Raw genomic sequence first — 23747 nt, forward strand, 5'->3', positions numbered from 1 at the left:
AATATGGTAGGTGACTCGTTTGCACAAGCATCTGTGATACGTCGTCGTAGGTCCTGCAATGTTGGTGGAGGGGTCGCATACACCTGCTGTTTGATGTGACCTCACAGAAAGAAGTCCAATGGGGTCAGGTCAGGTGCGCGTGGAGGCCACTCCACGCAGCCACCATACCCAATGACTTGTAGGAAGGTTTCCATGAGGCATCGCTTCACGTCCGCAGCCTTGTGAGTTTTACACGTTCTAATCATAGCATTTCTGTATGCAAGGTGTCGATTTGTATTGAATTGATGATTCCCTACAACTTTGTAATTCACTTTCTCTATTATCTTGTTCATTTTTCGTGATAAAAATGCTAACTCCGTTGTTTTCCACCAGGTGGCGCTAAAAGTGGTTTCAATACGTAGCGCATGGCTACTTTACTATACCTAGACACCATTTCTATGCCTATAGCTGCCGCCGTTCTCAAGTTAATGGCGGTGGACAGGATATATGGATGGACACATTATATATTTTATATATATATATATATATATATATATATATATATATATATATATATATATATATATATATATTATATTATATTATACACACACACACACACACACACACACACACACACACACACACACACACACACTGTATATAATCTCATCTTAACAGGGTTATTTATGGATTTTTTCAAAATTAGTCACACAAGGCACATCTGGTCTATAAATCTAGCTAATAAATGCAGTTTGCATTGTGAAATCTAGTGAAAAAAAATCGCTTTAAACTTTATATACAAAAGGTTGAAAAATCAAGACGTAAAATGTTATATACAACAAGTTGACCGAGAAGCACAATGTGATATCAGTGTGGAGTGGAAACAATCACTTTCCAAGGTCTTCATGGCTTGGGGATCTTCCTTGTCCGAAAACCTGCAATTTAATAAAACGAGAATTTAATCAGAAATGCAAAATTTGACTATTGGGTTCCATGATCCGAGACCACACAGAACATCCGTTACATCCATTTTGACACGCATGGTAAAAACAGAAAACGAGAAAGAGGACAAATGTGCAGCAGGATTACACATTTAAAAAAAAAAAAAAAAGACAAATTCACCTACAGGGGTTGTCCACGTTTTGAATGAAAATCTGCAATCACGCTATGTGACTGAAGACTTATGAACTCTACAGCGTGCACCCTGCATGCTGTCAGGAGTGTTCGGAGCTGGTGGTGAGAGCAGGCGGTCATGTGACCAAAAGTATAAGTTTTGCATATTTTTGACCACATTACAACTAGACGTATCAATGCAAGGGACTTGTGTGAGGCCGTGCACATCTAGTCGGTATGTGACCGTATGTATGCAGAATACATACTTGTGGTTATCTAACCACAAGCTCTCACCTATCGACACCAGAGAATCCTGAGAGTATGCAGGGTGCGAGCTGTAAGGATGCCAAAGTCTGCAGTCACAGAGTGACTCTAGATTTTCATTCCAAACCTGGACAGCCCCTTTAAGTCATATATTAATGTACGCCACTGATCTGCCCCTTGTCTGTGGGACTTTCAGAGACGCATGAATACAGCACTCAGCTTTCTCTGGCAGTCAGATAGATTTCATAGTCCCCTTCTTAGGATCTCATGGGACACACCCCCATCATAAAGCAAAGTAACAACTTTCCAGAGGAGAGGTTATAACTTGTGAAATTGAGAAAATTCCCTTTAACTAGCCAAACTGGAGAATAGAAAATGTAATATACAATGTTAATATGTAGCTTTTCCCATCATTTATAAAAGTTTACTTCAATATCTGCCTGATTTACAGCTTCTCAGTGTCCCTCCTCCCTGCTGAGGTCTTACACTGCTCACTACAGGCTGCAGTCGTCATCAGGCTTAGGAGGAGAGGAGACTGAATACACTTTAAGGGCTAGGACAGACGATGAGTAAAACAGCCCAAGTGGAATGCAATAACAATTAAAAAAAAAAAAAAAAAAAAATCACATTTCACTCAGACCCATATAACTCTATGGGGCCCATTCTCATCTGTGATTATTTTCTCAGCCCTAATTGGACCGAGTAAACAGTCGCAGCATGCTGCGGGTGGAATTCGATACGTATTCATTCCCATACAAGTCTATGGGTGCGAGTGAAACATCGCACTGCACTCTGATGACACTGGAGTGCAGTGCAATAATCGGATCAGCCAGCAATGGAGGAGATAGGAAGATTAAGTCCTCCCTCTACTCTGAGGCTGTGCTGCGATCGCAGGATCAGATCACAGTGCCATAACACTCAGCTTACACTCCAGCAGAGCACGAGCCAAGGGTCTTTAGCATATCACATCCAATGCAGTCACATCGGATGCCATACGCTCATGTGGCCCCAACCCACGTCTGAACTTACAAAATGCTCATCTTAATATCGGGATTATATAGTCAGTCATTCTGTTAGATTTTCAAAGTAAATACACTGGTCTCAGGTCTATAAAAAAAAAAAAAAAAAATAATAAAAACAAATAAAAATAAATAATGTATACAGTTTGGCGAAATCTGGTTAATGATCTGCTTTAAAATGAGAATCTATGGATGGTGGTTGGATATTATGCGGATAATGATTCACAATCTTTTCAGTTTTACATGTTGTCTTTCTTCTGCAACTCACCTTTACAAATAGGAAAACCGTCAACTCTAACCCTGTTAAATTTGGTAACCCATATTATAGTCTTTATAATTGGGGGCACGGGCCAGTGAGCTTAAGACAACCATATAGAGCTAGAATTTCATATATACTGTCCATAGCGGTTATAGGGCCATTGCTTCAATCTTACAGATTGGACGGAGCAGACAAAAAACACAAGGTACTGTTGTATGTAAACATTAAATGTTGACAGTGAGAGTTTTGGAAAAGTACAAGCAGAGGGAAAAGCTCATGAAATTTTACATGGATTGTATACGAGTAGTCTGTACAGAAGTAGAACAAGCCAGTAGGGTGGGCAGAAGTCAAGCATGTCGGAAAAGTCACCTGTAGGAGCGAACCCATAGCAATGAGACCTATTGATTGTGTATAGGTTTATGGACAATGGTTTCTTACAGGTTTCCTACTACAAATCTTATGGAAACTATGGTTTGAAAACCCCTCTAAGGCCCATACATGGGTGGAAACATTTTAGCACCTAAATGTGACCATACCCAATATAGTAAGACCGGTCAAAGTTATCGATTTTGGCTAGACTTGTCGGTCACCTAATTTTTATGACAGGTTTTTTTGTTGGCATTAAAGGGATTGAGCATGTTGTACCCCAATATGCCTGATCATGCTTAAAGTGAATCTGTGCTCTAAACTACTTATATGAGTATCTAGCACGTTCAAATACAATTTCAGTTGTACCTTTACATAGCCAGTCCGTTCTTCCATTACTCAAAATCAATATTCATATGAAGCTGAAGAAATATTTGGAGATCTGAAGCCTCCGTCGCGCCAACTCTATTCACAGCCTCCTCCTGTGTGACTGTCTCTAATCTGTGTGATTTCAGGCTCAAGAGCAGAGAAGCAGAATGAGGCAGCTCTGGGCAGGGAATAGAGCTGGAGTGACAGAGGCTTTAGATCTACTATAGATCTTCTGTCATGCGCTGTTCGGTTCCGCACATGCAGATTACTACTACGGCGTCGGACTCTGTTCACATTGCAGAGTCCGACAGGCAGCCAGGTCTCTTTTTAATGTTCCGCTGGGCGTCAGCCGAGTTGTTTCCCTGCGCCCAGCCGTGCAGGAGTTAATCCTTTTTGGAGCAGTTTGCAACTCTTCTGTGAGCCAGGCTGCTCATTACCAACCTCAGCTGGTCTCCTCCTATTTAAGGTTGGGGAGTTGGGGAGTGTAGTAGGAGACTGCCGAAGATAGCATCAGCGATCCTGGTCTCATTGGTGAACAACAGTTGCTTTGTTGCATGGTGTGAATGTTTAACTGTTCTGAGTTTGTCCCTACCCTTTTCATTATTCCCCTGTACATATATAGTCTTCCCTTTGTGTTCGAGTTCAGCGTGTACGAGGTTTCATTCTCCCTTGTCTTTGTCTTGTCTGTGGGGTTTTGTACCGGGCTTCTGGCCTGTTCCCAGGGTTGATTGGAGTAAGATTAGGGCTCGGACAGGAGACTGGGTCAGGTCGGGGATCCAGACCTACCTACTTTCAAGGGCACCTCTGGGGAGAGCGTTGGTTCCCCAGTCTTAGAGCCAGCTTAGGAACCTCAGGTCTGTCAGAGTACCACCCTCATAACATCTTCAGCCCTATTTATATATCAATTCAAACCCCGATTTCTCGGTAATGGAAGAACAGACTGGCCATGTAAAGGTATTGCTGGACTTGTCTTTGAAACAGCTAAATGTGCATAATTGGAGATTGTGGGGCAAAATTCTGCTGACAAACTTCTTTTAAAAGCGGTTAAGCCATTGCCAATAGGTTTTTGGCATTAGCTTAATACTCTCTCCCCATTGAGATCGCATGCCAGGTATATAAGGACGTCGGAAAGGGTAACTGTTGGGAGTATGACCTTCTTCAGTTGGTCGATAGCTTTGGTTGATAAAAATCGAGACCACCCAATAACACCAGGACTCCCAATCACATTCAATAAGCATAAACTGGTATAAAACCTAAATTTTCACAAGCAGAACAATTTTCCCAAAATTTTAAAGCTTGATTTTCAATTTTACTGAACAACCCAAGAATACAGAAAGGCAACCATCTTCTCAGTTAATATTCATGAAGTTCATCCATTCACTTGGCAATTTCAAGTGAATTCGGGTCATTGGTCATGAATACCACCATCATAAATGGCTGCCGCTTTCTTCGGTTGGGTATTAAAGTCTTGAGATGCCACCACACCTCACTGGCCATTGTTCCACTACTGATTAATCATCATTGGATTGGGAGAAGGAGACAAGATATGAAAAGCATCAATTTGTAAGTCACGTAATTGAGACAATGACTATAGGAAGACGCACACGCGAGGGTATGATTAGTCTTCTCATTGGATTTGCAGGAATGGGTAAGGGAGTGGAGTGAGTTTTTGAGGACGTATGTGACATTAGTTGACATGAAGCCTTCTATACCTCCGTACATACCTTACTGTACCACACAACTCTTTGTTTTGTGTGTGCCAGAGTCATCTCCAACCTCTGTTTTGTGAGAAAGAAAATTGAATATTGCGATAGACACAATTACTGCATAGAGTGGTTAGGAAAATTGTCCAGCTATCACATACCCCCTGCTTATTATCAACAAATTTTTATTTGTAGAACTTATAGAATTTCGACATTGAAGCACAAAATCCATCTATAGGATCAGAACAGAAATACCGTGCCCCAAGAGAGTCTACAGCCTAACACCAAACTGATCAATCCCTTCCAACCCACCGATAAGGGTCATTCTTGGCACCTATTAATTGGCATTGCTCAAAGGGGGTTCCAGGAACACCGTTTTAAGAAGCAGCGCCAATTCTGTACACGATCTGGCATAGTTCAGCCTAACTGAATCAGGATGGGCTACAATACCAAACGCGGTCAATGTATAGACATAGCAAAGTAGACCGGTTTTTCTGATCCTGAAAAACCTACTGAATGCAGCACCAATAGGAGGCTATATATTTTTTTTTGTATGTAACAAATCTACCAAAAGACAGAATTTACTAATTAAAACAGTTTTTAGTTTGTTTTTTTTAAGCTGGCCACCAGAGCAATCAGATTAGTCTGACATTTCGGATTTTCTCACCTTTCCTGTGTAGACCAGGACAGAGATAGCAGAGCCATCTCAGTATTGTAAGGTGGAAGTATACAGAATATAAAAAGGTTTTCATAACTTTTACTTAAAAGCAGATTGATCCCAGCCAACTGTTTTTTAACAGGAGATGCACTCATGAAAATAGACAGGATGGACTGTTCTACTGGTCTGTCCCGAGCACTCTCCAAGGCTTTGCCTTTCAGCAGCGGCTGGTCTCATCCAAGGAGCACAGTGAGCTCCTTTTCTAGGTAGCCGGTCATTCGTATTACAGGGTCACCTGTCTAAATGACGAGCCGCACTGTACAAAATAAAAACAAAAAAAAATCCTTCAAACCTTGAGTATTGGGGGGAAAAAAAAAATAAAAATTGCCCAGATGCTGGTATTTACAAGCGCTTTGCACATTTAACCACGTAAGAGCTTGGGACAGCCCCTTTAAATGTGCACAGACTCTCTACAGCTCCCTTGCAACTCACGGAGATAGCTGGGCTTGTAATTGATCTCTTACTAGGGACTCATTCACCTACATTTATTACAAAATTAAAAACATATACACATCTCTACTAACAATGCCAACATATATTCTGCGCTTCCAATAGGGCTACCCTTAGATATATCCCTTTAGATTTGTCTTCTCAAGATCCCATACATATGGCAACGGGTGCCGCTGTATGGTGCTCCATCCATTACAATACATTGGAGGCAGTAACCCCTAGAACCAAATGACGTATCCCCCAAAAATCCTTTGTATACCTCCATAATCTTCGGTTTAGAGTAGTACAATGCTTTGTGTGGCCTACTATGGCCCCCTACAAACTAAAGATTGTATAGAGCCATAATACGATGCCTTATATTAATCTGTTTGGAAAAGGGAAATTTAAATTTCAATGTTAAAGAAAAATAGGAAAATTACCTTCTTCACTTTTGGAGTTCCTTTTTTTCTTTTTACTTTTTGTTGAGTTCCTTTTGACCTTGGAGTCACCTGAAGTTTTTAATTGTGTTGTCACCTCAGACGATTTACTCAACGAACCATCACTTAATACGTTATCCTTGGCTTGTGTGACCACTTCAGCTGGCCCATTGCTATTTGGCAAAACTTCTTCAACTGACCCATTTTTTTGACCTGGTAGAGAAACATCTGTGGTTCCTTCATTCTGAACTGATGGGGTTCCCTCAGTGGCTTCACTGTTTGAGACTGGTGGGAATTCATCAGTAGCGCCATCATTTACGGTGGCTGTAGATTCACGGATGATCTTTATGCTTTGGACTGGTGGTGGATTGTCAGAAGTCCCATTATGTTCCTCAGCAGCTTCACTCTTCCCATCCAGTTGGGAGTCACAAATGGTCTCCTTTCGGTCTGCTGGGGATGGTTGGTTCAGAAGATTATCTTTAACCAGAGGGAAGTTGTCAACCACTGTAGAAGAATCATCACCCGACCCTTCGTCTACAGAAGGTAAAGGGTCGACCAATGTTTTTTCCTTTGTCGTCAAGCATTCAGCATGTTCTTTTTTCTGGTTGTGAGGAACATCCTTCAAAAATGTTGTGCTCTTGGAGTCTACTTCATCTGGTTGACCTTGAGGTTTATTTAATTCACAAGTGGAATTCTGTGGTACCTCAGCATCTTGCGGACATTCAGTATTTATGGCTACCATACTGGCACTCTTTGAGGTATCATTAGATTCACAAGTGGAAGTCTGTGGCATCTCAGCCTCTTGAGAACATTCAGTATTGTTGGCTACCCTACTGGCACTCTTTGAGGTATCAACATTGTTAGAAAGTTCCTGTTCGACAGTCTCTTTTCCTCCATTACTACTAGAAGCCTCCATGGCCATACTTGGACCGGCAGGTGTGGTCACACAACTTTGCTTGACTTCAGTGACCACACCATCTACACCTATGTTTTCTATCGGCTTACTTGGAGTCAGGTCCTTTTGATCTTTGGTGGAGTCAGTAACGGGAGTTGGGCTTGATATATCTTTATCATCAGCTCTAGAAGGTTCCTTTATTGTACTTAATGTTTTTGCGTCTTCATCCTTTACTTGCCCTGGTTTGCCTTTGTAAAACATGGTAGATATTTCACATTAAAACCAATACAAGCATATAATTTAAAAAAACACATGGATTAGGTCTTCATGGGGTTAGTTGAAACATATGTTAGTCATGCAGGACATTCACAAAACGTCTACAAAAAAAAAAAAAAATATATTAATGTTCATGCAAATTAAAAAAAAAAAAAAAAAATAAAATTTACAATAAAATGGCTTGTCAAAAACAGGATGGGCCAAGTAGCAAAAATAATTTTAATTGTCTTTTGCTTAGATTTTAATAAATGAAACAAAAATTTGCAGTTCAATGAAGATGACCCATGACTTGTACTCTTCTCTTTTACATAGCATTTACGGTCAATCTGTAGAAGCATTTCTACGTGCCAGAGCAAAATTTTTCCAAAAATATACAATTCTGACTTTGAAATTTGTACATATTTAAAAGAGTTAGTAAATCATTTCACAAAAGTGTATCCTGCAAAGTGAGCTTTAATGGGAAACATATATATTAAAAACAGACTAAAGGGGGTAAAAGGGCTTGTAAAAAAACAAGCAATCTTGATATTTACCTCTTATTAAAAATCCTCTCTGTTCTCAAGAACGAGGGGGAATTTTTAACTTGTCTTTACGTAGGGTTCCTAAGCACGGAGCGCTCGCTTACAAGCCCTTTGCTTCAGAACACCCTACCGGCAAAGCTTATACTAGGAGCTCTGCAGAGCACACAGTTTGGGCGAGAGGCTCATCCAAGCCGCCAACCTGAACTGTCAGTCTCCATTAGCGCACTGCCCCTGGCAAGCAGGAAGTCGAGAAGCAGGAGAGCAGTGCGCTCCTGAAGATAGGTCAGCAATATTAAGTGTCATGATCCTATCCTGAGCTACAAATATTTACCTGTTGGGGCTCAGTTCCCAGCTCTGACCCCCCCATAGTCTAGGTAAATGAAGACACCAAGCCTCTTCGTCATAGTGCCATACAAAGACTTGTTTGGTTTGCCTGGTACTGCAGCTAAGTCCCATTTAAGTGGACGGGACCCCAGCTGCAGTCTGCCATATGTGAGGCACTGACTGCGTAAAGTATAAAAGGGGGGAAAATCAATCCCCACATGTCAAACATTGATATATAGGTCATCACTCAAGGTCCATCAAAAAAGTCAAATTAGGACTTATACCAGGACCTGCGTTATGGAGAGAGAGGCCAGAGCCACCTCCCACAAAAGGGGGCACCCTGCTTCTGTAGCCCCACTATACAAAAACACTAACTTCCAGTCCATTGGGAAGAAGGAAACCAGTAGTATGGGAAAACATTTCGGTCTTCATTTCCAATGAAGGTAAGATGAGCTTTGGCCATAAGGTCCATTATTTTTGGGTTGGTATCAAGACCTGGGTCTCTGAGATTCAACAGAACTGGACTTGGACCATCCTAGGGATCTATGGTAGTTAAAGCGCACCAATCATCAGGATTTTCCTATATACCCTAAAGCCCATGCTATACTGGCGCTATCATGCTGATTCTATACATACCTTTGGTGGTCGGCTAGCTTGTATAGGTTTTCAAACACAAGCAAGTAAAGTTTGTCAAATCAGCAGCTTTTTGAATGACAGCAGCTGATAGCTGGGGTGGGAATTCATAGTTATCCCCTCCCCGTTATTTATGCAAATTATATTATAGAAACGGTTTACTTTGTGACTAGAAGAACCTGTGCTGATGTCATACCTATGTGACCAGAAGTGGTGGGGCCTCAGCCAACAGAAAAATGTTGTTTCCTGGTATCCGCTATGTTGGCTCAGGCCCTGCCCCTTCTGGTCACATGGGTATGATATCAGCACAGGTCCTTCTAGTCACAAAGTAAATTGATTCTATAATAGAATTAGCATAAATAACAGGGGGAGGGGATAACTATGAATACCACCCCAGATATTATTTGATCCTCAGCTGCTGTCATTCAAAAAGCTGCTGATTTTACAAAAAAAACTTTACTTTCTTGTGTTTCAAAAACTATACATCCTAGCTGACCACTAATGGTATGTACAGAATCAGCCTGGCTTTAGGTTATATAGGAAAATCCTGGTGATTGGTGTGCTTTAACATTTTACTGAATGGAATATTGTGGATATAGAAGTACCTCCCAAATCTAACTGCTGAGGGCTACAAATGAGAAGAATATATTTGGTAAAGAAACTAACAAAAAAAAACCAAAACAACCAGGGTAGCATAGTTTAAGTCAAATCATACTGATAGGCGCCATCTACTAATTTGACAACTTTTTTTTTTTCTCTTTAATGTGAGTGCTCTGGACCTCAAAATGTTTTCATTTTTATATATAAGTAGAAAAAAAAAAAAAAAAAAAGTCTCAGATCTTATGCACATTTAATTCATGCAGCAATTATGTACAGGATTATTAGCATGTATAAAATAGAAGCAAAGATGAAAAAGAAATTCGCAACAAAATTACATGCAAATTACAAAGTATTTTTTCTGAAATACCTGTGAAATTTTAAATATGATTTTTAACAAAAGCAAAAGCTTGCAGAAATAATTAGTAAGGATCTTATTGAAGGCATGCAGTCCGGCTGAAGCGGGGCCCAAAGTCATTCGGTTAGTCTTTTTTGAAAGCCAAGTTTGGGAGGTGCATTTGTATAGAAGACTGGGCAAGTCTCCTGGGAAAACCTGTAGTAACTTTACCATTGAGATCACTACTTGAGTTCCTCTGAGCATCCTCAGATTCCGGTTTGTTTTTTGCAGTCTTACGGAGCTGGAAACCTTTTTTGATATCGGCCAGTAAAGCATCAATGATACAACCTTCTTCTAACTTTGGTGCTCCTTTCCGAACTTTATAACCCAAAGAAATAAAAATTGAACATTACATTAGCTTGCTACAAATATTTGATATAAATTACATAAAAATTCCTGCTTTGCACTGAGGAGGAGTAAAAGCACGAAACAAATGTCTGCAAATTGAGTTTCTGCTTTGGCTTCTTATCATAAAACATGTGGCAAGGCTTGTTAAAAGGATCGATATTGAACTTTAGGATTTTTACATCCAATATATGGCACCAGATCTCAAATCCTTTTCCTTCTGAAGGGGCTTTTTTGCAGATAAAAGTACAAAAATAGTATTCTAAAAATCATTTAGAATTGTTTAAAATAATAAAAAGTAGTCTTATAAGGAAATCTCTCCATGTTTTTGCTATGTAATCTGAAAGCAGAATGATGTAGGGGCAGAGATCCTGATTACAGTAAGGTGTCACTTGTTGGTTTTCTTGCTATATTTATTATACAATCCCTGCTGTAAATCTACCAGAGATCAGAATGCTGAGAACTGTATAACCCCGCCCACAACCCTGATTGGTAGTTTTCTATGTACACAGGCAGAAAGAGCCAATCAGTGGTGGTGGCGGGGTTACACAGATCAGTTGACCAAGAGGCACAAGACACCTAGTGCTGTATTTAATCTCCTGCTGATTAAACACTGATTGTATTGAAACAGCAACCAATAGCTTAGTAAGTGACACATTGCTGGAATTAGGCTTTCAGCCTCTACATCATGCTGGGCTTAGATTACATAGCTAAAAGCTGCTGGTAATGCTCTTTAAAGCTTTGCATACATTGAAATAAATATGTAAAAGTGAAATTTAGTGAAATAATAAATGATGCAGAATCATATTCAATGCCTGGCCTACGTATCTGGGCATAAGCAGGAGGAAGAAGGGAAAAAAATATAAAAATGTATATATTATATTAAAATATAAAAATATATATTGCCCACATGCCAGATTAGGAGTATTTCACTATACTCTACAGTGCATAGAAAAGCCTTTGTGAGATAACCACTGTAACAAGATTTTAGTTTTGCATGAAAATTGGTTTGTAGGAAATTTAACAAATATTCAGAATGTCTCCTAGGAAAAATTTGGAAGGCGTCCTCGCTCTCGGTCAGTGGGGCTACAACTTACTGATTTTTCCATTTTCTCCCTTCTGTCTCTTTGCTTCATCCTCCTCGAGTTGCTTTTTTCTCTTTTCAGCCTTTACCGCTTGCTCTTTTCTATCTTTATTTTCCTAAATAAAAAAAATTCAGATTAATGTCCAAAACTAAAACAAAACGCAGAAAAAGAAAAAAAAAAAAAAAGATAAAAAAAAGGTATTCAATTCTCAATATAATTTATATAAAATATATATATATATATATATATATATATATATATATATATATATATATATATATATATATATATATATATATATATATATATATATATATATATATATATATATATATATATATATATATATATATATATATATACACACACACACATACATACTTATATACACACATAAAAACTACAAGAATAATATAATATAATATAATATAATATAATATATATATATATATATATATATCTGTATCTATCTCGCTCCTGTGCAGAGATACCATGTTCCTTGTGGAACAGAAGCACAGACCCCAGGGGGCTGTTGATCATCTACCACTTGAGTTCACCATCTTGTAAGTTTATCTATAAGGTATAATCACGAAGCCACAAACCTTCCTTGCTTTTAGAAAGAGGTCCCTAAATGTTTTCATGGTTCCAAAAGTATCTTCTAGGGAAAGTTTTGCTAATTCTTCACATAAATAATCTGAGAGTTTTTTCTTCTTTTGTGAAATATCTTCCAGCTGTTGTTCCAAGTCTTTAAGTGAATCGAGGGCGTCCTAAAAATGAGGACACAAAAGAAACATTAACATTAATATACATTTTCCTTTGATGTTGAAATCGCAACTCATTGATGAGGTGACTTGAAACTTTTGGTCGTAAAGATCATATTTCAGTCCAAGTTTAGGTTCCTATAACACCACACGTAGGAGCTTTACACTATTGGTCGTGTCCATTTGTGTGGGATTGTGACATGGAAATTACATTTTAAATCTCACTGAGAACATGAAGTTTCTTTGTATTCACTGATTTACAGAATCAAGGGTCATAGATCAAAAAAAAATAAATAAATAAATTATTCCCCAAATTATAACCTATGGATTGTGTAGTAAATATTTGGAAATTATCTTAATGGACCGGTGTGAAAAAATCAAGTTGAGTAGATGATTATGATGATCATCATCATCTTGGTATTAGTATAAGGAATGATTGAAAGGATGTGGACATCTTCTGGGCCAATAGTTTTTTTTTGGTTAACTTGAATATATGTATCTTGGCTCGTACATAGTCCTGTCTTTTTTGTAGTAACAGAGATGCGAAACCTAGACAATAAAAAAAGCCAGATAGAAGATGCAACGCCTTAAAAATGTGGTGCTGGAGAATAAATGTTCTCAGTATTATGGATGGCAAGAAGAACAAACAAATCAATTTTGGAACAAGTCAAGCCGGACATGTCACTCGATGTAAGGATCACTAAGCTACAACTTGCTTACTGTGAGCACATCATACAAAGAGAGCAATCACTGGAAAAGGACATCATGGTCGGAAGAATAGAAAGAATAAGTCAAAGAGGAAGAACAGCAATCCGATACCTTGATACAATCAAGATAATGGCCGAGCAGACCCCGGTGGACCTCTCTAGGCCGAGCAGACCCCGGTGGACCTCTCTAGGCCGAGCAGACCCCGGTGGACCTCTCTAGGCCGAGCAGACCCCGGTGGACCTCTCTAGGCCGAGCAGACCCTGGTGGACCTCTCTAGGCTGCGCAAAATCAATTTTCTTACAGATCTTTGATCCATCAAGTCACCATAACTCGAGACTGAGTTGAAGGACTTGAAAAACAGCTAAGATTTTTTTTATTTTTTATTAAAAATTTTGCACCACCAGGCATTTACAACCTTTTCTTTGTCCCTGTACTTTGCTATCTCCCAGACGATTTTACGGGGATTGTCAGAGTTCAGTCTGAGGTTTTTATCAATATTTTATCTGTCTTTCTGTGGAGTGTTATGACCACAAACCACATGGAAGTGGAGTTGAACTTTGATATGGTCATAAGTCAGCTAAGCAAATACATCTATACTACATAGATGTAGCCAATAAAAGTTTTAATGGGAATACTTCTTTAAAATCTCTATAATGTGGAAAGTTTACGTAGAGGTGAAAACAAAATTATAGACCATCCAAACCCACCAAAGAACTCTAAGGGGTACTTTGCACGTTGCGACATCGCACCTGCGATATCGTCGGGGTCAAATCGAAAGTGACGCAAATCCGGCGCCGGTAACGATGTTGCAACGTGTAAAGCCTAGGAGAGAAGATGAACAAGCGTGAAACAGTCAAAAATCGGTGATCTGTGTCATGTCGTTCAATTGTCATAATGTCGGTGGGTCTGCAGGTATGATGTTTATCGTTCCTGCTGCTCCACACATCGCTATGTGTGAAGCCGCAGGAGCGACAAACATCTCCTTACCTGCGCCCGGCGTTCACCGGCAATGCGGAAGGGAGAAGGTGGGCGGGATGTTTACATCACGCTTATCTCCGCCCCTGCGCTGCTATTGGCCGGCCGCTTTGTGACGTCGCGGTGACGCCGAATGCACCTCCCCCTTGAAGGAGGGATTCTTCGGCAGTCACAGCGACGTCACCGACCAGGTAAGTGCGTGTGAAGCTGCCGTAGCGATAATGTTCGCTACGGCAGCTCGCACTACATATCGCATGTAAGCCGGGGGTGGGGGCTATCGCGCTCGGCATCGCTAGCATCGGCTAGCAATGTCGTAGCGTGCAAAGTACCCCTTGTATTACTAAATTGTTGAGATTGTTCCTTAAGCAGCAGCACAATACAGACCCAACTAGAATAGATTCAGATGAGATTAGGTGAAATAAGATGAAGAAAGTTAGTTCTTACCGGGGATTTTCCCCCGTGCTCACGACAGAGTAAGATTTCGGTATATCCATCTTCCATGACCAATCAGTATCTTACCCCTTACACACAGCACCAGCTTAAATGCTTTTTCTCGTTATATAGACCACAAACTAATAAAACAAGATTTCTAAACATCCATTATCTGAGTAGATACAATATGTTTTACCCCTTAATGACCGCGGGCCGTAAAATTACGTCCTAGCGGTCATAACGTTACTGCCCGCAGTCTGCCGGCGGCAGCATGCTGCGATCGGCGCACATCTGAGCTGATTTTCACAGCTGAGATGTGTGCCTGCTAGGCACGAGCAGAATCGTTATCTGCTCGTGCAGTTTAACCCCTTAAATGGCACTGTCAATATGTGACAGCGCTATTATAAGCGCGATCGCGGTAAACTTTTACTTACCGCCCGATACCGGAAGTCACGTGACGCGATTACGTGACTTCCAGTAGTTGTCATGGTAGCACAGGGTCATGTGAGGACTCCTGTACTACACATGAATTGCTTTCACTTTCGCTGTGCCCGCGGCACAGCGAAAAAGAAAGTGAGCATATCTGCTGTTTACAGCTATGTAGCAGCTGTGATCAGCAGATCGTGCAGAGCTATCAGACTGCTGATCACAATAGCCCCCTAGGGCGACTAGTAAAATAAAAAAAAAAAAAAAAAGTTAAAAAAAGTTTTAAAAAATTAAAACAAAAAAACCTTAAAGTTCAAATCACCCCCATTCGCCCCATTGAAAATTTAAGGGTTAAAAAAAATAAAAAAAACACATTTGGTATCGCCGCGTTCAGAAACGCCCGATCAAAATATAAAATCAATTAATCTGATCAGTATACGGCGTAGCGGCAAAAAAATTCCAAACACCAAAACGAATTTTTTATGGTGCCAGAACTTTTGCGCAAAATGCAATAAGAGGCGATCAAAACGTAGCATCTGCGCAAAGATGGTACCGTTAAAAACGTCAGCTCGAGACACAAAAAATAAGCCGTCACTGAGCCATAGATCCCGAAAAATGAGAACGCTACGGGTCACGGAATATGGTGTAAAACGTGCGTCACTTTTTTCGGACAAACTTCCGATTTATTTTTTAACCCCTTATATAAAAGTAAACCTATACATGTTTGGTGTCTACGAACTCGCAATGACCTGAGGCATCACATCCAGTTTTACCATATAGTGAACACAGTGAATAAAATCTCAAAAATAAAATAATAATGCTATCGCACTTTTTTTGCAATTTTTCTGCATTTGGAATTTTTTTTGCCATTTTCCAGTAAACTATATGGTAAAACTGATGGTTTCATTTAAAAGTACAGCTCGTTCCGCAAAAAATGAGCCCTCACATGACCATATTGACTGAAAAATAAAAAAGTTACGTCTCTCAGAAAAAGAACGGCAAAAAAAAAAAAAAAAACAAAAACGGAAAGCAAAAAAAACCGCCGGTCGTGAAGGGGTTAAGGAGATATAGGACTTTGACATTCCGCTCAACACAAACCTGAATACTTTTTTCATACTGTTCTTTCATATCGTTGGACGACTTGGAGAGTTTATACTGCAGATCTTTTAATCTTTTCAGATTGCTACTTGTTTCAGAGCAAAGATTTTCTATGTTGATTCTGAAATAGAAAAGTAAAAAAAAACAAAAAAAAAAAAAAACAAGTTACGGGTCTTTTTTTTTCTACAAATTTTTTTTTCACCACTTAAAATTGTATACAAGATTGATATTGCTGAAAAATCATACTGACAAGTAATTTTTAGCACATAATGAACACTAAAAAGGGAGGCAAAAATAAAAATAGATATAACAATAACAACAACGACCGCATTGGAATTGCATTCTTTTTTCTTCACAGTTTTATCTCACACCTTATTTTTTGATAAAATATATGGCAAAATGAATGATCAATGAAAATAAAACAAGCCCTACAGTTATGTTGCTAGTGGGGAAAAAAAAAAAAAAAAGCTAAAAAAAAAATAATTAAAAAACACTGGCTCTTGGAAGAAGGAAGAGAAAAAAAAATACAAAAATACAGAAGCACAAAAAAATAAATAATTATATATAACGCCAATTAGGGGTTACAAATTATTTATATTATCCCATATGTTTCTGTATTATACAGATACAACTAGAAAATATTCTTAAGTAAAATCTAGAGACTATTCTTACCCAGCAGCTTTCGACACAGTTTCAAGGTCATTTGGAAGTTCAAGAAGATCCGTGTAATTTCCTTCGATTTCCTTTAATGAATGGAAAATATATTATGTAACCTAAATTGCAGTACTGTGTAAGGCGACGCCATGATTAGGGATGACTGAGCACTACCATGCTCAGGTGCTCGGTACTCGTAACTAGTGATGAGCAAGCACTACCATGCTCAGGTGCTCGGTACTCGTAACTAGTGATGAGCAAGCACTACCATGCTCAGGTGCTCGGTACTCGTAACTAGTGATGAGCGGGCACTACCATGCTCAGGTGCTCGGTACTCGTAACTAGTGATGAGCGAGCACTACCATGCTCAGGTGCTCGGTACTCGTAACTAGTGATGAGCGGGCACTACCATGCTCAGGTGCTCGGTACTCGTAACTAGTGATGAGCGGGCACTACCATGCTCAGTACTAGTAACTAGTGATGAGCGGGCACTACCATGCTCGGGTGCTCTGTACTAGTAACTAGTGATGAGCGGGCACTACCATGCTCAGGTGCTTGGTATTCGTAATCAGCAGTTGGATGCTCGGATGGGCACAACTCGTGTTCCCAAGTATAATGGAAGTCAATGAGGAACTCTAGCATTTTTCCAGAAGATCTTCCAGAAAAATGCTCATGTACCTGTGGCGCCCTAGGACCTGGTCGCCACAACGGCATTGCCCTCCTGAGGGTTAATGCTGAGCCTGGAGGTAATGGGGAAATCTACTGGCCAGTAAGTTAACATCCACCGCAGTTTCTCCCTCAGGCCAGTAGGGGGAGCTCTGAACCTGAAGTTTCAGGGAGCTTCCTTAAGCCTGACCTGGGGGAGGAGTTAGTTAGTCTGTAGGGAGCAGCAGAAGTGAACAGACACAGAGTGAGCTGTCCTGTGAATCTGGGGCCTAGAGCTGGAGCAGTTTGGCCCAGAGAAGCAGGAGTAGCTGAGAGGCAGCAGAGAGACTCGGACATCGGAGTCTGTGGTTGCCAGGGTATAAAATCCGTCCCTGGTAGCCGAATCCGAAGGGCAGGAGAGCTGCAAGCCCCTGGCCCAGACACATCCAAGGTACAGCTGCATCATCAGGGCCCGGTGTGGACCCCAGCGGAGAAGCACCAGGGAGTGGGCCTGCGCAGCCACCTACAGAGGGAAGGGACGTGCTATTGGTCCCAGCAGCACAGAGGGCCATTGCTGGATTCAGAGAAGCAGGGTCCTATCATCACCAAGAAAGGTACAGGAGTAGGCCTCATACTCAGCTGGCCAGAAAGATCACCCCAAGTACTTCCAGGCCGACCGGATCCCCATCACCACCTGTAACGGTCTCCCAGGACTGGACTGTTCCCAGAGTAAAAGAGGAAAAGGTAAAGAGACTGTTGTTTGTGCCTGGTTCTTTCCTCGCCTGTCGGCCCTGCACCGTGTTAGTCACACAGCACCATAGACTTTCACAAGCACCAACTGTGCCCCGGGCATTGCTCCACCTGTGGGGAGCAGTACTACCATAGCTGCTATATCATCATCCCGGAGGCCTCACACAGCAGCGGCGGCTTAATAGCCGCAGACCACAGGTGGCGTCACGAACACAACCATTAACAAGCAAGCCACATATTCAACTGACACCCACCAGGGCCACGGAGCCGGGCCCAGCCACCACTGACTACCACCGGACTAGTCCGGCCCGGCACCGGGTGTCCCATAGCCCTGGGGTGGGCGAGTCAATTTTGGCGTCACGAACAGGATTTCGTGCCCGGTCCCACCGGGTACTGTGCGCCTGCCGGAATTGTGCTTAAAAGACTGTGTACTGGCTGCAGACCACCGCCGCCATTAGCCTCGCCGAGCGCAGGAAGAAGGGGGGCGTGCCTGACAAAGAGCGCGAAGGGAGCGCGCCATCAGAGCAGAGCGCTGTTAACCCCGCGCGACCCGGAAGAAAATTTGAAAAGTGAACGGAGCCTGGTAAGGTTCACTAAGGGGGAGGAAGATGTCCGACTCAGAGGGAGGGCAGGTGGCTGCCATAGCCCGAGACGCCGCAGCACCAGCAGAAGCAATCCCAGTCGCCGTCGCCCCGGCCCCCACTGTAGCGCCGGTAATGCCGATCACCATGCCATACATACCGGGAGCAGAATGGCTGCCGCAATACTCCGGGGAGTCCCATACCTTGAGTGACTTCAGAGAAAGCCTGCACAGCTTATTCCGGGTGTATCCGCTGACTGAGAGCCAGAAGGTGGGCATATTAATGGGACAGCTAGCCGGCGCAGCCCAGCGTGAAGCGAAGTCATGGCCTGATACAGATAAAGGGACAGCAGCCCAGATACTGGCCAAGCTAAAGAGTACGTTTGACACTCGCACCGCAGCAGAGATAAAGATGAGATTCTTTGGGTGCAAGCAGCGGGCCACAGACAGCATAAGGGACTATGCCCTAAACCTGCAAGAGGCCCTGAAAGCAGTTAAACAGGTGGACCCAGAGAGTGTACGTGAAGAAGACAAACTCCTAACTGAGCAGTTCATAGAGGGGCTCCTGTCAGATGCCCACAGGACCCAGCTGCGTATCCTGGTCCTGCAGAACCCTGCTCTGGACTTTGCCAAGTTTAAGGACCAGGCCATCAGGGTACTGAGAGAATCTACGCCGAATGACCCAGTACCCCTCCGCCCTCCTGCTATCACGTACCCCGGGGTGGTGCCTGCAACACGAGCCACTGCAGGGGCTGAGGCGCAGTCCCTGGATAAGGATCCCACTGCGGAGCTCAGACAACAGGTCCAGGAGCTGACCAAGACTGTGGCCGCCCTTGCCAAGACCGTGCAGTCTCTACAAATGACCCCCTCGCCTGCGAAAATCGAGTTGGCCTCCAGCCCAGAGGACGTCCCATGGATGCGACAGAGAAGGATTCCGCCGACCCGAGGCAGAGACACAGACCGGTACGATTCAACAGGACAACCGATCTGCCGCAACTGCAACCAGGCGGGCCACATTGCACGACGCTGTCCTTTAAATGGGCCGAGCCTGGGGCCAGGAGCCGACCCCCAGGTGTAAGGAAGCCCGGCTCAACCCCCAGCCGCAGCAAGTATGTGGGAGGACGACCGGTCCTTCCTATTGTGCTGGATGGGATCCCTTTGAATGCCCTCCTGGATACGGGGTCCCAGGTAACAACCATCCCCCACAAACTGTACAAAAGATATTGGGCCGATTCAGACATTGACCATGGCCCAGATGATGATTTAACAATTGTGGCCAGTAATGGTCAGCCCTTACCTCAGATTGGGTACAAAGAAGTAACCATTAAAGTGGGGCGGGTGGAATTGCCATGTCAGGGGATGATAATTGTAGATATTGATCGCAAAGAATCTGACCCACTGCTAACTCTTGGTACAAATGTGATAGAAAATTGTATTGCCGAAGTGATAATTTTGTTGCAACAGGCATCTGAAACTGCCAGCTCCGGGCAGCAGCGTGTCCTACAGAGGGAGATCAGAGCCCTGATGAGGAGGCAGCAGGTAGAGCTGGCCGGAGGAGAAATTGGCAGTGTGAGGGTAAGTGACCCCCTCCCCATTGTAATACCCCCAAGAAGTGAAATGTTGATATGGTGTCGGGCAGCAATAGGCCTCAAGGGTCAGGATTACCATGCCTTGGTAGAACCAATGTATTCAGACAGTAGGCCTGGAGTCCTGATAGCCAGAGGGGTAGCGGACGTCCGCAAGTGGAGAGTGCCCGTCCGTGTCCTGAATTGTGGGGAGGAGGAGGCCAAATTGCCCCGGTATGCCACTGTGGCAAAATTGTACACTGTCAGCAACAATACCATTAAAGCAGTGGAACCCTTGATCCCGTCCGACCAGGCGGAAGACAATGGCTCCAAGGGGCAGCCGGAAGACTGGTGCCAAAAATTACATGTGGGCACCGACTCCACCCCCTCACACCAAAAGCATGGGGTTTACCGGGTGGTACAGGAGTACGAGCGGGTCTTCAGCAAACACCCCCTAGATTTTGGGCAGGTGAAAGGGGTTCAACATCAAATCCCCACGGGTGATCATCATCCCATTAAAGAAAGATACCGCCCTGTACCCCCCGCACAGTATCAGTGTGCCAAGGAAATGTTACGGGAAATGAAGGAGGCTGGGGTTATCAGAGATAGTTGTAGCCCCTGGGCAGCTCCACTAGTGCTCGTAAAGAAAAAAGATGGTACAATGAGAATGTGTGTAGATTACAGGCAAATTAACCGCATTACACATAAAGATGCCTATCCACTACCCAGAATAGAGGAGTCACTAACAGCCTTAAAGTCAGCTAACTATTTCTCCACCTTGGATCTCACCAGTGGGTATTGGCAGGTTCCCGTGGCAGAGGCGGACAAGGAGAAGACTGCATTCACGACACCAATGGGTCTCTGTGAGTTCAATTGTATGCCATTCGGGCTCTGCAACGCCCCAGGGACATTCCAAAGGTTGATGGAGTGCTGCTTGGGCCACCACAACTTCGAAACCGTGCTGCTGTACCTGGATGACGTAATAGTCTACTCCAAGACTTATGAGGACCACCTGAAGCACTTAGCAGAAGTGTTTGAGTCCTTGTCGAAATATGGCCTGAAGATCAAGCCGTCCAAATGTCACCTCTTGAAGCCAAAGGTACAGTACCTGGGTCATGTGGTCAGCGCAGAAGGCGTGGCACCTGATCCGGAGAAAGTCACGGTAATTAAGGACTGGCCAAGACCCACCACGGTGAAGGAGGTGCGGCAGTTCCTTGGACTGGTGGGCTACTACCGAAGGTTCATTGATGGGTTCACCAAGATAGCAGCGCCCCTTCAAGATCTCCTGGTGGGCCAGCCGAAGCAGGCTAAGAAGCAGAGCCCTCCATTTGAATGGAGCAGCCAACTGGAAACATCCTTTGTCCGGCTGAAAGGGGCTCTCACGGGAGAAGAAATTCTGGCCTACCCTGACTACAGCCAACCGTTTATACTGTACACAGACGCCAGCAACGTGGGACTGGGAGCAGTTCTGTCCCAGGTACAGGGAGGCAGAGAGAGGGTAATAGCGTACGCCAGTAGGAAGCTTCGGCCCACGGAAAGGAATCCAGAAAACTACAGTTCCTTCAAGCTGGAGTTCCTCGCTATTGTGTGGGCAGTGACTGAACGCTTCAAGCACTATCTGGCATCGGCCAAGTTTACCATCTTCACGAATCAACAATGCCATAGTGGTACCAGTTTTGGCGTTTCCGCAGTTGGTCGAGCCAGAAACAGAAAAGGTTCCGGATCCACCTAAAGAATCGTCCGCTCCAGCACAAGATGACACGCCAGCAGTGGAACAGGAGGATCAACCCCCTGTCAGTGGTGAACCTGTCATACCCTTGGCGACTCCTAGGCCACAAAGGCAACCATCACACTTACCTATTGGGGTTAGGCCCACCTGTAGTGCTGAGATAGAAGACGCACCACGTAGTCAGGGGCAAACACCAGAGCTACGTAGGTCCCAGCGCAGCACTCGGGGACAACCCCCTCTAAGGTATAGGGAGTCTACTGTATAAAGTAAAGAGTACTTATTAGAGTGTAAATAGTTATGCAAAATGTCTGTCATGTTGTGCACAAAATGTTTTCTTTTTCTTTGATTGCGAAAATGGACAATTGGGCCACTGGACTATGGGTGGCCAACACCTAAATTGTTCATAGTTAGCACCAGTGTGCTCAAACACCCCTGAAGAAAAACCCGTCCGGCGTGCATAGAGTGGGGTCATCAATGCTCTGACGCACGCCCAGAGCCTACGTTGGGGGTTTGATCGCGGCGGGTCCCCCATGGAGCAGTGTAATGGACACCCGGCAGGGAGCCACACTGGACTCTTATAGAAATGTTTAAGATTGTAACGTTAAAGAGAATGTGCCTCCCATATTGGGATGAAATGTATGACATGTTATGTTTTGTTTCTACAGTCCGGGAGTACTGAATTTAACTAAGGGGGAGTGTGGCGCCCTAGGACCTGGTCGCCACAACGGCATTGCCCTCCTGAGGGTTAATGCTGAGCCTGGAGGTAATGGGGAAATCTACTGGCCAGTAAGTTAACATCCACCGCAGTTTCTCCCTCAGGCCAGTAGGGGGAGCTCTGAACCTGAAGTTTCAGGGAGCTTCCTTAAGCCTGACCTGGGGGAGGAGTTAGTTAGTCTGTAGGGAGCAGCAGAAGTGAACAGACACAGAGTGAGCTGTCCTGTGAATCTGGGGCCTAGAGCTGGAGCAGTTTGGCCCAGAGAAGCAGGAGTAGCTGAGAGGCAGCAGAGAGACTCGGACATCGGAGTCTGTGGTTGCCAGGGTATAAAATCCGTCCCTGGTAGCCGAATCCGAAGGGCAGGAGAGCTGCAAGCCCCTGGCCCAGACACATCCAAGGTACAGCTGCATCATCAGGGCCCGGTGTGGACCCCAGCGGAGAAGCACCAGGGAGTGGGCCTGCGCAGCCACCTACAGAGGGAAGGGACGTGCTATTGGTCCCAGCAGCACAGAGGGCCATTGCTGGATTCAGAGAAGCAGGGTCCTATCATCACCAAGAAAGGTACAGGAGTAGGCCTCATACTCAGCTGGCCAGAAAGATCACCCCAAGTACTTCCAGGCCGACCGGATCCCCATCACCACCTGTAACGGTCTCCCAGGACTGGACTGTTCCCAGAGTAAAAAGAGGAAAAGGTAAAGAGACTGTTGTTTGTGCCTGGTTCTTTCCTCGCCTGTCGGCCCTGCACCGTGTTAGTCACACAGCACCATAGACTTTCACAAGCACCAACTGTGCCCCGGGCATTGCTCCACCTGTGGGGAGCAGTACTACCATAGCTGCTATATCATCATCCCGGAGGCCTCACACAGCAGCGGCGGCTTAATAGCCGCAGACCACAGGTGGCGTCACGAACACAACCATTAACAAGCAAGCCACATATTCAACTGACACCCACCAGGGCCACGGAGCCGGGCCCAGCC

The 23747-nt window shown here is 43.6% G+C and overlaps 1 protein-coding gene across 2 annotated transcripts in view; it reads right to left on the reverse strand.

Moving 5' to 3' along the window:
• Positions 1-523: 523 nt before the first annotated feature.
• INF2 (inverted formin 2) overlaps positions 524-23747 on the reverse strand; it is a 126469-nt gene continuing 103245 nt past the window's right edge. Inside the window, exons 16-23 of one of the 2 annotated variants that reach the window (XM_075330310.1) lie at positions 16805-16875; positions 16133-16253; positions 12335-12499; positions 11745-11847; positions 10474-10620; positions 6663-7802; positions 5097-5150; positions 524-917 (exon numbers count right to left, since the gene is read on the reverse strand). In XM_075330310.1, the coding sequence (XP_075186425.1) occupies positions 5098-5150; positions 6663-7802; positions 10474-10620; positions 11745-11847; positions 12335-12499; positions 16133-16253; positions 16805-16875 (1800 nt within the window). In that variant the 3' untranslated portion in view covers positions 524-917; position 5097. The remainder of the gene's footprint in view (positions 918-5096; positions 5151-6662; positions 7803-10473; positions 10621-11744; positions 11848-12334; positions 12500-16132; positions 16254-16804; positions 16876-23747) is intronic. The other variant, XM_075330311.1, reaches the window with a different exon arrangement.

The sequence above is a fragment of the Anomaloglossus baeobatrachus genome, chromosome 12, assembly GCF_048569485.1.
Source record: "Anomaloglossus baeobatrachus isolate aAnoBae1 chromosome 12, aAnoBae1.hap1, whole genome shotgun sequence".
Lineage (NCBI taxonomy): Eukaryota > Metazoa > Chordata > Amphibia > Anura > Aromobatidae > Anomaloglossus > Anomaloglossus baeobatrachus.